The sequence below is a fragment of the Euprymna scolopes genome, chromosome 24, assembly GCF_053919585.1.
Source record: "Euprymna scolopes isolate OS-2025 chromosome 24, ASM5391958v1, whole genome shotgun sequence".
In the NCBI taxonomy this organism is placed as follows: Eukaryota; Metazoa; Mollusca; class Cephalopoda; order Sepiida; family Sepiolidae; genus Euprymna; species Euprymna scolopes.
This window is the reverse complement of record NC_136505.1, coordinates 7,505,144-7,523,332: the sequence shown is the minus strand read 5'-3', so window position 1 is coordinate 7,523,332 and position 18,189 is coordinate 7,505,144. Positions and strand designations below refer to the sequence as shown.

At 34.5% G+C, this 18,189-nt stretch overlaps 1 protein-coding gene across 1 annotated transcript in view; it reads right to left on the bottom strand.

Annotated features, from left to right (window-relative positions):
• The window catches only part of LOC145246573 (diacylglycerol lipase-beta-like), a 60,562-nt gene that overhangs the window by 20,807 nt on the left and 21,566 nt on the right, over positions 1–18,189 (bottom strand). Inside the window, exons 4-9 of the mRNA XM_080108186.1 lie at positions 17,179–17,269; positions 14,195–14,583; positions 8,551–8,689; positions 6,609–6,692; positions 4,424–4,579; positions 137–264 (exon numbers count right to left, since the gene is read on the bottom strand). Coding sequence (XP_079964312.1) covers positions 137–264; positions 4,424–4,579; positions 6,609–6,692; positions 8,551–8,689; positions 14,195–14,583; positions 17,179–17,269 — 987 coding nt within the window. The remainder of the gene's footprint in view (positions 1–136; positions 265–4,423; positions 4,580–6,608; positions 6,693–8,550; positions 8,690–14,194; positions 14,584–17,178; positions 17,270–18,189) is intronic.

Below are 18,189 nucleotides of genomic sequence, written 5' to 3'. Positions count from 1 at the left end.
AATACTTCAGAGGTCGAATTAATCTAACAAGCCATCTTCGAACCCACAGAACAATTGCATGATCACGGTCATCTTACAAACAATGGACGAACATCATCAGCATAATATAGTTAAGGATATATATTTTTTTACTGACCAGAGCAGACCACCGGGAGGTGCATAAGCAAAACAATGGACATCATTATATTTCTCTTTCAATAAAATGGACAATATTGCTGCTGTTCCTGCACCAAGGCTGTGTCCAGTTACGACAATTCTGGTACCCTGAAAATAAAAAAATAATTAAAATTAAGAAAATAAAAAGTGTTCTTTTAGAGATGGTGAACTTTAAATCAAAATAAATATCTTTATTATACAAATATGTGGTTTATTCCAAAGATTAATTTTTGACATTTATAACTTAAATACAATTTCAGACATATGTCGTCAGCGGCTTGCATGTATATGGCGTAATCTAGGTGGCCAGTTGATACATCCATTTCATAAAATTATTAGTTCATCAAATGTGCACAATTTGCAACGCTGCTCAGGTGTCTGTTACCTATGATGAATTGCCAAACTAAGCTGAACTCAAAATAATCGATAGTTGTCAGATCTGTAATTAAAGAAAATGGAATTGTAAATTTAAAAGAAGATATAAAAGATGGAAAAAAAAAATATATATAAATCCGAATAAAATAAGATACGTATCAGGTATGTTTGAAAGCTAAATTACAATGCAATATTATGAAACAAATATTTTTTACTTGCTTGAAATTTATATTTATAAAATATAATGGAACTCACACCCCTGACATATATAAATCCATATAGAAAACATGGACAAACAAAAAGAAAACATTTAATGGAAATAGACTGAAAGCAGCAGAAGGTGTCTAACTTTTTTTTTAAATGTTTTTTTTTTCTTACATTCATCCCTAACAAGGTATATCGCGACTTGGATGTAAGGGTCTACTATTTGGAACCATGCCTAGGTAAGATTAACAAGATGTTTGTTTACATTACATTTAAATTTCTGCATATCAGTACAGTCAAGGAAGCAGGTAGCAGGAAAGAAATTCCAAAGTTTAGCTGTTCGAGGGGAGAAACTATTAGAGTAGAAAGCTTTCTGGCATTTAGGGACCTCAACAGTGAAGGGGTGAGATTTTGTTGCTAAACAGGTTTGTTAGGGATATGTATGTCGAAGAGGCACAAGTACAATGAGTTCATCAGAGCACATTCCATTAAAATACTTGTAAAACAGGCACAGAGATGCAACATTGCGGCGATGGGACAGGGGTTGGAGCTTAGTTGCCAAAGTGGGATATATTAGACTGCAAACTCTTTTATGGACATCCTATGCAAGAGGGAGAGACTAATGATAGATGCACCAACCCAGATGTTCTTTCCCTTTTATCATCCCATATTTTTGTACTTTGTGTGATGGCACAGATATATACAAGAAATTAAAGGATGTTTTTTTAGAGGTGGCAAAAAAAAAACAATTATTTAAGAGAATGAGTCAACAAGAATTTGTTTAAATTCAATCATGTTATAGGCAACTGGGATATCCCCCCTCGACTTTTTCTCTCCCATGATAGTGTGTTCCCCACACAGGAAGTTTTTGGAAAGAAACTTTTCCAAGTTCCTTTTAAATCCGCACAGTATAGAAAGATGAAAAAAAAAAAACAATAAAAAACCCCTTGTACTAGATGACCTGTGACCTGTTGAGTCAACATTGCCTGTTCAATACCATTAACCAACTGTGAAGATAAATATTTTTTTAAATCTAATAGAATAAAGTCAACGTCCGCTTTCAGTTTAATAGAAAACAATCACCATTTATCCAGGCCCAGAGACCACTTGAGGATACAGGTTAATGAGCTTATCAAGTGGGCAATAACATCTTGAGAAGATTGAAGATAGGTAAAACTGGGCAGTATTTGATTATTTAAGAGGACGGCTCAACAAGAATTTTTTTACATTGAACCATGTTATAGGCAGCTGGGACCTCACCTTCGACTTCCTCTCTTCCATGATAGTGTGTTCCCCACTAATTATTATTAGAAAAAATTATTTCGAGTGGTTGTAGTTTTTTTTTTCTTTTTTTACAAAGGAGTCACCACTTATCAAGGCCTGGAGGCCACTCAAGGATAAGGGTTAATGAATGTATGGCAGTCAATTGGGAAATATCATAATAATTGTTAGTAATGTAAATTTGGTAAATTGGATTACTAAAGGGAACGGCTCACCAAGAACTTGTTTCCGTCGGACTTGAAGACAAGCATATTGTAGTCAGTTGGAAAGCAGGAAAACGGAACAGAGTTCCACAGGTGTGCAGTTCGAAGAAATAAGCTTTGTTCATGGAATCCACATTAAGGTTTAGGCACAGATAAAGAGTAGGGGGAAATTATTGATAGTGGTTTCAGCTAGATGAGTGTCTTTCGTAAAAGTCAAACAAGGGGGGGGGGACCATAGATTGGAGCCCAGATGAGCACTTGCCATGAAAATAACAATTAAGCAGAGACAGGCTAACACCATCTCTTCTGTGGGAAAGAGATTGCAGGGAAGAGACAATAGTTTGAAGAATCCAAATAATACGAATAACTAATCATCATCTCAAAAGTTCAAACACGTCATTCCTGCTGTTCTTAATTTATTTATGTACAACACAATGCAACATATTTCTATTAAAACTTATCCGTTGATATCTTCTTCCTTTTCTTCTCTCAATCCTCCTTTCTTCTTCGTCCTCTCACTGGACATACAAACACCATTTTATAGATTTATTGAGGAATGAGTCTGCACAACAGTCAACACATTGAAAAAAAATCATAGTTACTTCTATTTAATTAGTGGCTGGAAAACAGACCCCACTTGCAAATGAAACTTACACCAAGAATGAACAATTTTTTCTAAATTTTAGATATTATTTATCTGGAAAATGCTGATCAAACAAATACCAACTGCATGGGTGTTTGTTGTTTTTTTTTAAGTTTTAGCCAGACATACATACAGATATACATACATACATACAACTGCCATTTAAATTAAAGAAGAAACTAAAATATTGATCAGGATTAAATATTAAAAATGATGAAATTAAAAATAAAAGTTTTGTTTTTAATAACACTGAGCAATATTTGACATAAATGACTAAAAAAAGGCTATTCATCACAAAAGTATTGATGGGAAGAGGTAATTTCTTTACTTTATATATAAGATTATATAAAAATAAGATTATACATATATATATATATATATATATATATATATATATATATATATGTAAGATATAGAAATCATTACGACTTGACCATTTAAAAATTGAGACAGAGCTGGAATCTTAAAATTTCACGAATTAGGTTGTTTGGGCCAGAGAATACACAGTTTTAGGTAATTTTTTTTTGTCACCACTTATCAAAGCCTGAAGGCCACTTAAGAATAAGGGTTAATGAATGCAAGGTGGTAGTGTAGTAATCATTAATGGTGTAGATTGAGTAGAATTTGATTATTTAAGAGGACAGCTCAACAAGAATTTGTTTATTTTGGACTTGAAGGCTACCATATTGTAATCGGTTGTGAACAAAGCCAATGGAACAGTGTTCCACATGCAGGCAGTTCTAGGAAATTAAAGCATATCAAACCTTTTTGGGTTATTTATGCCGAATCTGCTAATTTAAAAAAAAAGATTTTATGTTTGAAGTTTTTTATATCTTCAAATATTTATTCATGGTGTTTGATTTGGTTGTTTTACGGCATATCAACACTTTAGGGTTTTTTTCATGGCAAATCCAATAATTTTGGAAAAAGATTTTTTGCCTGAAGTTCTTTATATCTTCAGATACTTATTCATAGTATTTAGTTTGGTTGTTTCGTAGAGAACAAATGTTTTTGTTTTTGGATTTGCAGAACATGATTGAGTTTAGCCAAAAGGAAAGGAAAAAGCAATAACACCAATAATTGGTGCGTTTAAGTCAGGATTGGTTGGTTGTTTTTGTTTTACTGCATATCAACCCTTTTCGGGTTATTTAATGCCGAATCCAAAGATTTTGAAGAAAAATTTTTTTAATAAAATATATTTGTTGTTTTCACCTCGGTTTCTATTTAACCCATAGTTGGGACCCTAACAGGTACTACCACTCCGGGTCAGAGTGGACCTGGGAGCAATGGTAATTAAAGGGTGGCTCCACACTTCCCAAAGCCCACAAGCTGGGGCCTCACCACTGGATATAGTTTAAGATCATATCCAGGACCCCCATTGAGGGACTTTTACTCTCTGCAGGGGGGGCAGTCGGCATATTCTAATGCCCCACCGACAGGGCCTTAAGTCAGGAAGCCCATATGTTCAGACAGCCTGATCTGTTAGCACCAGAGCGAATACACGGCTTTGTTTTCTATGATAATAAATTTTGGAATTTCACTGCAAGTTGAAAAATCTTACCCTGGTTTTCTCAAAACCTTTCTCTAAGAGCGATTGGACCTCAAGTTCGTATCGGATGTACCGAGCGGCTTGTAGGATGCCTTTGTGACATGTGAAGTCTGAATTTCCAGATTCATACATTTTCTCAGTGGCCGCTGTCAGATCAGTGAGAGCATCCTGGTTAAATGGAGAAAAACAAGAGAGAGAGAAAAGAAAGGCATTAACTATAAAGACATTTTCAAGCTTAAAAGTACAGTAGTAAAAATAATGTTAAAAACAGTATTTTTTCACAGAAGGTTCGAGTAAACATAAAGTTAGATTAATGGAAAATTCAGTTAGAAATAAACAAACAAGCCTTATGGCTACATTGCAGGATATGGCATCATGGGAGGAACGACGTGGTAAAAAAAAGAGACTGATTTGGATTTTTTTACATTTACAATGTCAAAGTGACGAAACATCATTTTTTAGGTTCACCACAACCATGGCGACGGCTGAGGAAATTGCAGCTCATATTCATCTACAACCAATGTATGGAAATACAGATCCATTTCACAACGCACAAAGAAACAACTGCAAGCTTTGGTATTCTCAATAGCAACATACAGAGCAAAATGTTGGGTCATGTAGAAAGTCGACAAGAGGAAAATTGTGGCACTATTGTAAACTTCATTGTGTCAGCTTAGTGAATAAACGTACAAATGAATAGGTCCAGGAGAAGATTGAACGATGCCGGAAACTGCTGGACAACATCAATGAAAGGAAATAGCAATTTTGGGGTCATGTGGCCAGAACAGACGCCCGAACAAAAGATCTGCTCTTTAGTATAACCTCTAGCAAAAGAGGACGTGGAAGACCAAAAACAAAAATGTCAGACAACATGAAGGACATCACGGACATTAAAATGGCTAAGTTTCTCTAATTGGTACAGAACCAGAGTCAATGGCGATGATTCGTGAAGAGTGCCATAACTGGTCAGTAATGATCATTCCGTCAAAGAGAGAGAGAGTATACATACAATGCTATACACTGTTGAAACAACTCCAGAAGAAAATGGTATTATTTGTTATTAATTGCTTTTCTTTTAAACTCCTCCCCTTATTACAGACACCAAAAAGCAAGAAGAAAAAGCTGGTCCAAACATCCACAGAGATTAAAGATTTTTTCCTCCATGTAAACATTGTGTAAATTTGAATTGGAAATTCAAGAGGCCAATAATAGAATTTGATTTCAAATAAACTTTTACTAATTTCAAATTTAATATCAGTTTAGTTTGATGATCTATGTGATAATTAGGCATAGAAACAGTTTATGCTTTTTTTTTTTTTCATTTTCATTCCACATGGCAGAAAAGTCTGTGTAATTTTTTTTTAATGTTCTGATCAGGAGGCTCACAGGAAATGAATTAGATGATGGAGTCATATAAATTTGAATGCAAATTTTTTTTTACTTTATAAATAAACATTTATGATAAAATTGTTTTGTTGCAGTCTGAACTGCTATACTAGGTAATAAACTTACATTGTAACACGAAAGGTAGACAAACATTGGCATATCCATGTTAAGAGTTTATTCCACATAGCCATGCTATGAACGCAACCTTTACACTAATAACTGCGAGCATATATATATATATATATATATATATATATATATATATATATATATATATATATATATAGATGTTGTTTTGTTTTGGTTTTAGCGATATGTTTTGAATGAATTCAATTATTTACAAAAGTGCATTTTTACCTAAATGAGTTGGGAATAATTTTCCTTTTAACCAATTTGGTACCCCCACATGAGGAGCGGTATATATATTATTTTTAAAAAACAATTATCCACTGACACGTGTTTCGTCATCTACGACTCATTCAGCCACTCTGATGAGTCGTAGATGATGAAACACATGTCAGTGGATAATTATATTTTAAAAATAATATATATATATATGTATGTATATATATATATATATATATATATATATATATATATAGTACCATATAATACTCCAGTGAAAATTTGAAAATTGGCTACCAAACTGTATCTATAATTGAGAATTTTTCGAGCCATAACTCATTAGACAACCATTCAATCATGCGGACAAGGGTGATATAAAAATAGTTATCCACGTTACAGGGTTTCCAATGTACCATGTTTTATTTTGATTAAAAAATTTCCCATGTTTTTGGCAAAGGTGTCTCACCTGGAATGACAATGTTCCCCTGATTGATATCACAACTGCAGCATTTCTGGGATCAACAGAGACAAAGAAAGGAGTTTTAAAAATCTGGAAAGAAAAAGAAAAATCACAATCTTGAAAACATGACAATGGTTCTCGTTCTACATTAAACAATTAAAATTTTGGTTGAAGATAATAGGAAATAAGATTCAGTCAGGGTCGGCCAGTTTACTCAATGTCAGCTCAACCTTCATGAGATATGATGTCACATGGATAAAAGAAGGAAGGAGTGAAGAGTTTAAAAGGCAATGATACTAGGTGTTCCATTTTGGAAATTCCAGAAGCTTACAATCCACATGCCTATAAATAGATGCTAATAGTGTCATAAGTTCAGTTATTAAATCAGCTCTGAGAAGGAATGCTAAGTTGAGGGCGACCTTTCAACTATTTATAACTGCGGCCAATTTCCAGGGATAAAATTCGGTTGTAAGGAATTTCCTAAAATAAGCCTTTTTGCAAACACCCTCAAAAAGAACTGGACTCTTGGTAAATATTGATTTTCTGATTTTCTATTCTGACCAAAGTAATATATATTTTCTCAAACTCGATTATTACACTGCAAAAAAGCTAGTTTAACATAAAAAACCTGATTTACCTCCCTTGCACGCTTTTTCTTGTAAATATTTGTCTTCATTGTTTATCTGTTCAATAAATTCTTTTCTTCTTTCTCTTAAGCTTTTTGTTTTTTTTTTCAATATATGTTGTGTGTCTACCCCTAGACATTATCTTGCATATAACAGAACCAACCCAACTTTACTCTGCCCCCCAGGAGGAAAGTTCTTTTTTTTTTATCTCAATAAGAATTTGCCCATGCATAAGTGAAGTCTTGTTATTGCACAAAAATAATGATTCAATCTTGGAAGTGGAACACTCTGGGTTCAATTCATGATGAACGACACAGCATAATTCCCCACTCTTTTTCTTTGTGGACCCACATGGTGGCTGTTATATTTCTTATCATGTCTGAAGCCGAAACTATACTATTACTCCTATTGACGCACTATAGTACTAGCTTTTGATTAAGGGGTGATGATAGCGTACTTTTTGTTCTGTTGTCCTGCGACTATCCTTTCTGGCATAACCGCCTCCTTCTTCTGAGGGAGAATTTACATGTTCATTTATCATTATACATCTTCCCAAGTATTACCTTCTCCTTTTAAGGGTGGATAGCATACACCAACAAGAAATTATCACAATCAGCTGTTTATTAGCAAAGGTGACGAATATTGAATAGCCTTGAGTCAGACTGCGAGGATCAAAATATTGGATATTTTAAAGGTGGTCAAGTGAGTTAATTTTTTTCTTTTTGTTTAACGGCATATCAACCCTATCTGGGTTATTTAATGCTGAATCCAGTTTTTTTGGGAATAGTATTTGATGTTGCATCCAGTTATTTTATATGAGATTTTTATTCTTCAAGCTCCTTGTATTTTCAATCGTTAGTTCGTAGCTTTTGATTTGGTTGTTTTATAGTGGATTTTGTCATTTTTTTTTCTCTGCCTTGCAGAATATGGTTGAGTTTTGCAATGGGAGGGAGAAAAGGCTTACAGTATTATTAAGTCCTGCATTATGAATGTAGTTATATTGTTGATAGTGTTTTATATTCAAATTGTCCTCATTCTTAAGGAAGGTTTCTTGGAGATAAATAACCAAAGGATTAAATTTGGTTTGCAACAATAAAATTTCATTGTAATTTGCCTTCAATCCACAGCAATTCCATTGGATTTTCTTGTAATTCATGCTAACTTGTGTCCATTGTTTCCTACAAACCGCATTGATATAGCCTTCAAACAGAACTCCTTTAAAAAAAAAATGTTTTTTTTAAACTGTTGTCTTTGTTTCTGACAACTTAGATATTTTGCACAAGAACTGACTAATAAAAAATATAATGCATAAAAAATATTACCTCATCTTGAAAAGAAGCATACAATATTTCCGTATCTGTGAATTCTGTAAATTTCCTTAAAGCAGCCATATTGCAAAGACAGCAGTTATCTCCCATTACACCTTCTTCTTCAGCAGCTTTCGTACAACATGCACAGCATCTGAAATTTCCAATAAAAAAATGATGAAGAATATGGAAATATGTTTTGTTTTGCTTCATATGTTTTGTGTTTGTGAATGTAGGTGTTTGGAGTGTTTTTACAGTGAACTCCCTCCCATACTGCCAGCGTCTAGAGTAATGATTCAGAATACGGAAGACGAATGATAACCAGTTAATAAGGTTTTATTCATCTAAAAAACCACAGGTATGCTGAAATAGAAGAATGGGAAATTGCTAAGATTTTATACATAGTAACATTGTTAATATGGCATTTATCCTGAGTGAAAAGAGTTCAAGGAAGGGTTATAAAATGATATACAAAGGTTTGAGTTCAAACATCTGTTTCTTAGATAATAGAGATGCCCACGTTGTTGTCTTAGGATGAGTTCCAATAGGTTCTTATTGAGCGTTGTATCAACCCGTGAAGTTTCACAAGGTTCTTTGGATACACTCGATTCAAATGAGGCATTTGGGATGCTGGAGGGACTTTATCTTGAACACCGCCTGGCGCAGATTCAGCCTTTCTCAAATCGACTGTCATGCTAGACTGACGTTGTCTTTGTGGTGGTGGGGGGTCCCTAGCAGGGCAAAAAGAGGTAAGCATGCAAGTTGTCTGAATTCATCCGATTCAAATAATCACTGATATTTCACTTTATGCTGTGTTTTCCCTTTCAAAATATTCACGCGTGCATTTGTGTTTCAGTTTTCACATTGAAGAATGCATGTTTGTTTTATATTGAACATGTGCGGCAAATAAAATTGTATTTATTCACCAGTTAAATTCATTTGATTTTTTATCCCAGTTTGTTACTGTGTTGTTTGGAATTTTTCATAGAATATGAGACATTTTGTGGTGATTTTTTTTTCCAACCGAATCCAACGATAAGTGTTAATCAGTGAGACAACAGCATAATAATTGGTATTGGTGGAATTGGTAGAATTTGATTATTCAAGCGAACAGCTCAACAAGAACGTGTTTACTGTTGTGGGGACATATACACACCCTTATAATCACTAAGATGGACTCATCCATTAGTCATATAAGCAGCAAGTATAGACCGCTCAATGAGAGCTATCCGGATGTCGTACAGAGATGACTCCCCACGGACTTACTAATCTTCCTGTATCACTAACCCCGCTCTGAATATAAATGTTCTTCGTATTCTCACCGGTCGTCGTGTTTTCCTACTTTCACCTTTCCCGACTCAACTACATTTACATTGGACTTGAAAATGACCAAGTTGTAGTTAGCTGAAAAGGAATAGTTACACAGGTAGGCAATTCTAACAAAAAAAACTTTGTTCATGGAATTTCTATGTACATTCTTTCAAAAGTTCAGTGCTCGTGCAATATAAGTGGATTTCTAAAAAAATCAAAATCATTCATTTTAAGAACACAATTGCATACTTACTTGTGATGACAAAATTAGTAAAAATTCCAAAAAATGATAGAGTAGAAAAATAACTACAAATAAAAATGAAATTTTCTCCAACAATGCAGTTTTATTGTATTTAATTTTGAATCCCAGGGGAAAAAATCTTTTAAGAAACTATGGATATTCATCTCATGCATGTTTTCGTTTTTTTAAAACACAATGCAAAGTAGGTGACTCTAAAAAAAAAAAAGTTTTATTGGGAGATTATCTCTCTTGGGCTGAGCATATTTAAAAAAAATTTTTTTTTTTTTTTCCATGTAAATTTGTAATTAATGGATTCCAAATGTGGTTAAATTTTATACTTGGATAGCTTAAGGTGTTGTTGCTATCCAACAGATGTGCTGCTTGCTTGAGTTTTATGATCCCCCATCTTTCTTCAACATTTAGTATTTTAACATCATCCCACATTGGGGAATGGGTGTCTCCCTCTCTCCATACATGGTCTGCTACGGCTGATTTTTCGATTTCTCCGCATGTGACAGCTTTTCAGTGTTTTTCTCGTCTTACTTTGAGGGGGCGGCATATTTCATCTTTATAAAGTTTCCCACATTTGCATGAACTCTCATAATTGTTTTTTGTCATGGTCTGGGGGTTTTACTTACACAAGGTGTTTTCGGAGTGTTGAGCTGCTCCTAAATTACTGTCCTAATATCATATCGACTGCATAGTTTTAAAATTTTTTCAGATAGGCCTTTTGAGTATGGTGTGCAGTTTGTGGTGGTGTCATTTGGTGTTTGATCTGAATTCTCTGGAGCCGATGTCATGCTCTGGGTAGTTATTTCAGGGGAGGGTTTTGTTCTTAGACTAGCTATCTCTTCTTGATATATAGTGTTGTTATTACATATTGTCCTCGTTTGATGTTGTAGGCATTGGACTATACCTTTCTTTACAGCACATGAATAGTGTAAGTTAAAGTTAAGATATTGTCTTGTGAAGGTCGGCTTTTGGTATATGGATCCACGTTTTAGTAAAACATTTCCGTGCTTCTGCACTATTGGGACAAAATTTTGTAGTCGATAAATAAAATTTTGTAGTCGATAAATAAAATTTTGTAGTCGATAAATAAAATTTTCAGATAAAAAACAATGGTTTCAACTGATTTTTTTGTCAATAAGTTACAATGGTAGCTTCCAAATTATGCAGTCAAAATTACCTGAATATTACTGAATTATTAAAAAAAAACATTTTAATTGTGGTAGCAGGTGGAAAATTGCTGCCATCTAGTTTAAATCGAAAATTACCTCTCTCTTTAACTCTTCTGTGTTTTACGATCATTTTCATCAAATTCTATTTTTTATTTTCTTTAATAAATAATTTTTTACCTTGTCGATTTTCGTAATTTTTGGATACAATCATCTTAAAAATACGAGGAATATGTAGATGCTATTGTTTTCATGTGAAATTCAGTTTTACGATTTCCGAAATTTCGTCCCAATAGTGTAGAAGCGCCAACATATTGAGAATTAGCATAAGGATTAGTAAAAAATTGAATCATAAGAAAGTCTTAAAAAATACCCTAGTGACCCATGAAAATTTAACTTTTTTAAAAAATTTACGGACGCACCCTCAAACCCAAGGTTTGATTTAATAAAAATTTTTTTTTTTACATGGAAGTCACCACTTATCAAGGCCCAGAAGCCACTCGGGGATAAGGGTTATTGCGTGTACAGTAATCAATGGGACAGTATCATAGTAATCGTTAGTATTATTGGAGATTTGATAAAGTGTCATTACTTAAGGGGGCAGTTCATCAGGAATTTGTTTATATTGGACTTGAAGACATCCAAGTTGTAGTTAGGTGGGAAACAGGCAAATGGAAGAGAGTTCCATAGGTATGCACTTCAGAGCTAACCCCTTTTCCTTTACTAAAAAAAAACATGGATTTTACACTCAAAGAAGGTCGTAGGTTTCATCGACCAAAATGCTGTGCCAATAACACCAAAGATGAGTATAATTGTCTGAACAACGAAAACCATACAAACATTCATACCTCATTTCCAAAATTCAGAATTGCAGTTAAACAAGTTCTTGTGTAGTCATCCCCTTAAATAATACAAATTCTACCCAATTTACACGATTAACGATTACAACACTACCACCTTACATTCATTAATCCTTATCCTCGAGTGGCTTTCGGGCCTTGATTAACGGTGATTCCCAAGTAAAAAAACATAAATAAATAAATATCTGCAGTTGTGCTATGTATTTGTTAGAGAAGTTCATCTTTGTTTTTACTAATAGAAACCAGTAACCCCCCTCCCGTTGTCAAGTAACATAAAGCCCTTCCATAAATATCAAAAAGTGATTTCCATAAATGATTTTTTTTTTAAAACCTCTTTTACCCTTAATAAAGCACACTGCCACCAAGATGTGAATCAGAGACCATGGCGACAGTATAAGTAGGGAGTTGAGCAACGAGATATCTATTTACATTTCAAATTCTGCATGTGAGTACAGTTAGGGAAGCAGGAAGCAGGAAGCAGGGAGGGCATTCCAAAGTCTAACAGTCCGAGGGCAGAAACTATTAAAATAGAAGACTCTCCAGTGAGCTCTACAGTAAAGATGTGGAATTTTGTTGCTTGTCGGGTTAGTTGGAGGTAATTATATCAATGGAGGACCAGTGCTAGAAGTTCATCAGAGCACATTCCATTAAAGTACTTGTAAAACAAGTACAGGGATGTAACATTGTGGTGATGGGACAGAAGTTGAAACTGGGTTGATAGTGAGTAACCTATTTGCGATTGGACTCGTTTTTTGGACCCTGTTCAATAGAAAGCGACTGGTGGAGGAGTGGAATAAGGGAGTTTTATTTTCAGAATAACTCGCAGCAAACGAAACCATTTTTTACAAATCTTGAAATAATAAAACATTTTCTATTATATTATTTCAAACAATGATTCTGTATAGTTGAATTTTGAATAAAACAAAATTACAAAGTTTGACATTAAATAATTTAAGGAAGTAGAAACAAAAATATTTATGAAGAATCTGAAAAACTAATCAACAAAACAAAAATGACTGAAAATTGCAGGTGCTTTCAAAACAATGATTCTAATAAAGAAAGTCATATTTTTGAAGAAATTCTTTAAAATAATCAATAATCGAGATTAAATAAGATAAAGAATTTAAAATATAAAATAATAAAAAAAAGGAAAACAAAGGGGGAAGGAAAGAGAATAGGAAGAAGAGGATGAAAAAAATAAGGGGATAGAGGAGAGAGAGGACGTAAATAAGGTAGAGAAAGAGAGAGTGGGGATGCAGGTCAGAGGGAGAAAAAGAGGATGTGGATTAGAGGGAGAAAGGCAATGGGATGCGGGATGGATAGAGATAGAAAGGGAATACCGATCAAAGAGAAAGAAAAGAGAATGACAAACAGATCAAAGACAGTGAGGGGGAACTTAGACCAGAAAGAGATGGAGAGAAAAGGGTGCGGATCATAGATAAAAAAAGCATGGACCAGAGAGAGAGAGATAGAGTGAGCGAGGATAGAAAGGGGTGTGAACTAAAGTGAATAAGAGAGAAGAGAAAGGGAGATGAGCCAAAAAAATAGAGAGAGAGAGTGAGAAGAAAAAGGGGGAGGAGCGGACCAGAGAGAGAGAGAGAGAGCAAGGAAAGAAAAGGGCACAGATTAGAGAGAGAGAGGAGAGAAAGGGATGTAGACCAGAGAGAAAAAAGGAGAAAGAGGAAAGAAAAAGAGAGAGAGAGGGAGAATGCAAATCAGAGAGAAAGAAAAAGGGTGATGCCGATCAGAGAGAGAGAGAGAAAGAGAGAAAAAGAAGGACGCATATCAGAGAGAGAGAGAGAGAGGGGACACATATCAGAGAGGACGTTGATTAGTGCGAAAGGGGATGCAGATCAGAGAGAGAGAAAGAGAAATGGGATGATGATGAATGAGAGAGAAAAAGAGGATGTGAATAGGAGAGGGAAAGAGAATCAAGAAAAGAACTTTTATATGAATTGTTTATTTGATGAAAAAAAAATTATATTGAAATATTATTTGTTGTTAACATTTTATCAAATATGGACCATAATTAAAGAACGTGTTTTTTTACCAAATCAAATATGTCTTACCTATATGACATGCACAGTCGACATGAACCCGAACAGGTGTTGACAAACATATACAAGGGCCACCCGTACATTGCCATGGCGAATTTCATGTAATATTTAATTGCCCCCAAGTGCATCCAAGCCCTTGGCATGACAACAGATGAAGTCATAGTATCTGAATAACGACTCTGTTCATTTCCCGAGCCCATATGTGTTGGACTGCTATCGTTACTGTCGCTGGCATCCCCAGGAACTAGGATCCGACCCGTCTCTCGGTTAACAGCTTCTCTGGATTTGCGACCACGAGAAGGCTGACTTATAATACTAGAGCTGGTCATCCTTCTCACCATTTGGCGTCGTTGAACCAGCAACAGACCAGCTGCAATATCGGTAGGGACCAAATCCAGATTCTGCAAGAAATAAAACATGTATAAGTAAACATTGGAATTAGGTTCTGAAATATATATATCGTGGTGCTTTTTGTTGTAATGTTTTACTCATTTATTTTTATGGACGTGTTTGTTTACTTTGTCATGCAATGTAACATTCTATGTTCCATTTTTTACAAACTTATTCAGTCTTTCGATTTCTTCATTTTCCTACCATCGTTTGTTGTTAATGTTTTTACTTTCTCATACCTGTCATTTTTTCTCTTTCAGTTTTTACATTTTTCACTTTAAATATACCTGTGGATTATGTACTAATCTTCAAGGTTGTTATTTTTTAGAATAGTTTATCTGACTGAAGCGCAGATCTGTGCGACGACAGCACATTAGGTGTGTTTTTATATACATTCTAGCTTCATAATTACAATGGTAGGTTGTTATTGTGATGCATGTTAATTGATTATGACATCACAAACCTTAAAATAAAAGTCAAATTCGCTACACAATGAAGTATGTTGTTGGTAAGAAGATTATGGTGTATTTTTGTTGATTTCCGTGTCAAAGTAAGGTTTATTCTCTTAATGTTACAAATTCATTTGTAACTCAGGAATCATTTTACTTTCATTGCACAAATTAAGCATGGCTACATCATTTCCTAAATAATCCAAATGTGTTTTGAAGGGAATATGTTGATATTCAACAGAAAACGGATCAGTGAATGTATGAAATGTGCTTATCTTGCTTACTTCAAAGTGATGCTGGGTGATAAAGATAAGGCATGGTTGTCCCATATTGTATGCAAGAAATGTGTTGAGTATCTTCGACAGTGGACAAAAAAAGGATAGAAAGTCACTCCGTTTTGGAATTCCAATGGTCTTGCGTGAACTGAAAAACCATTTTGATGATTGCTATTTCTGTGCAGGCAAAATAAAGGGAATCAATAGGAAGAACAGGAATTCGTTGGTTTATCCAAACCTCAAGTCTGCAATTAGGCCAATTCCCCACTGCAATGAAATTCCTGTTCCAGTGTTTAAAGGCTTAACCGAATTGGAATTGCCTGGTTCTGTAAAAGACTAAGCCTCTGTTTTGTCCACTGATAATAGTGAAGCAACTGTTTCAGATGTCGGTTTTCCTCCTCCTTCACTACCACAGCTTTTTTCTCAAGGAGAATTTAATGATCTGACTAGAGATCTCAACCTTTCCAAAGAATCTTCTAAACTTTTAGCTTCAAGACTCAAAGAAAAAATTTACTTCAGTCTAGAATTCTCATAATCTTCTGCAGAAAACGACAAATTGAATTTTTGCGATATTTCACTCAAGAAAACGACATAGTATATTGCAACTTGGTGTTGAAGAGTGTTATTCAAGATTCGTGCCTTTTTATAGACAGTTCCAAAAGAAGTTCAAAATTTGTACTTATATGGATCAGTTCCTCTCCATTCAACGACCCTCAAAAAAAAAAAATGAAATCAAATTTGTTCAGGAAAAGATTTCACACAGACAGCACCAATAGATCATATACATTAATTTGAAAATGGTTGGGTTTCTCCTCGGACTACAAGGTGTCTGCACAAAATTTCTTTGCTTCTTATGTTTGTGAAATAGCAGGGCAAGAACAGAGCACAGGATAAAAAAAGATTGGCCCGTGCGCAGTGAACCGATTCCTGGCTCTCTCAATGTTCTGGCTTCTCCTTTGATGGAGCGTCCAAAATTGTGTTTCCTCCTCTTCAGATAAAGTTTGGCATCATGGAACAGTTTGTGAAGGCTCTTGAGAGAGATGGCGACTGTTTTAAATATATTTTCATGAAATTTCCAGGTCTAACCATAGAGAAATTAAAAGCTAGAATCTTTGATGGACCTCAGATTTAAAATTTAATGAATGAAGCAAATTTCTATAATTTTATGAATCCTGCAGAATTGAGTGCCTGGACAATGTTTACAAATGTAGTAAATTTCTTCTTGGGAAAATTAAAGGCGCTCAACTATAAAAGGTTTGTTGAAACATTACTCATAAGTCTCCATCAACTGGGTGCAAATATAGCATCAATTTACATTTTGTTACACAGCCATCTTGCCCGTTTTCCAGAAAATCTAGGTGATTTGAGTGATGAGCAAGGGAAGCGCTTCCATCAAGATATCAGCAACATGAAGTTCACTGTCAAGGTCATTGGGATGCCACTATGCTTGCAGACTACTGTTGGTCTATCAAGCGCGATGATGCCGGAGTCCCCCCACCCCGCCCTCTCATTCTAGAAAATCAGTAAAATGTCAATTTATGGATAATGATGTCTATGCTTAGCATTTTTTACAACTTTAATACTTGTGAAAATTTGGTGTGATTTCATGAATATGTGTCTTAAAGTTACATAAGAATATCGTTTCTCCAATTTGCCTGTTTTTATTGTAGCTATCGGCTTCTCACAGAGGGAGGTATACCATAGCAGAAAAACTAGACCTGATAAAAAAAAAGTGACAGCATTTCTGGAATCAGTGCCCTCAAATTAGATAAAAACAGTTGCAACCTCTTAGGCACCATGATAAGTTTTTTTTTGTTGGCCAGTGTTATCCTACTGACAATCTTATTAATCTTTTGGATGAAATGTAAGAAAGAAATCTCACCTGGAAGATTGATGCAAATAGTTTAGCTACATCACTCAAAGCTCGTCGACTTTCTGCATTATGAGGTGAGCAGCAACACAGTGTATTACACCTAAGGATTGAAATTGAAAAATAATTATGATATTGAAAATAAATTAATTATAAAGATTAAAAAAAAAAAACAACACAAATCATGCTATAATTGTGATTTAGTGTGTGTTTCTAAGTAACAAAAATATTGAATATTTTTCATATATATTTTACACAGGGAGAAATAAATAGACACGCTTATTACCATTAATAATGAAAGTTGCTGTCAAACGATCTTGATGAATCTAGTAGATGACATTACGGGGTGGTTGCTAGAAAAGTGCATTTTGATGTTGTAAATGTATTATCATGGTGCTTATGGTAGGAACAAGAAAACAGTAAACAAACAAGTTTATTTTGAAAAGATGCGTCCACAAATGTTTCTCGATAAAAAAATAAAGGATGGCAAAACATGGAGAAATGTCTCACACAGCAAGAACTTCAATTTCTTCAGCAATCTTCTCCTAATTTCATTTCACCAAAAGATTGACCGTCAAAAAGGCCAGACTTAAATGTCATGGATTACTGTGTTTGGGAGTGATTAAAAGCAGAAACTTTAAAATGTTGATGCAACATTATCTATATATATAAAAGGCAAAATATGTATTAGTGTGTGTGTGCATTTTTTCTGTATGTCTGTCAAAGGCTTTTTTGAGGGGGCGCTCGGGGAGGGTCATTCTTTCTTAGAACTTTTTATATACTCCCTAGATTATAATATGTCCGATTTACAAAAGGAGATCGTAAGTATATTTTATTTTAGCAACTTTTACACGCTAAAAATTCCCACTATTCTGTCTTCACGCCTGTTTGTTTGTGGTTTTCGTATAAAAAAGCGAAACTAACGACAGTGACACCAGTTTTCCGGCTTCGTGCCAGGACGTCCAGAAAGCAATTAGCTTTGATAACTGTGTGGAAAAACCACTCATATCTGACAATAGGGAG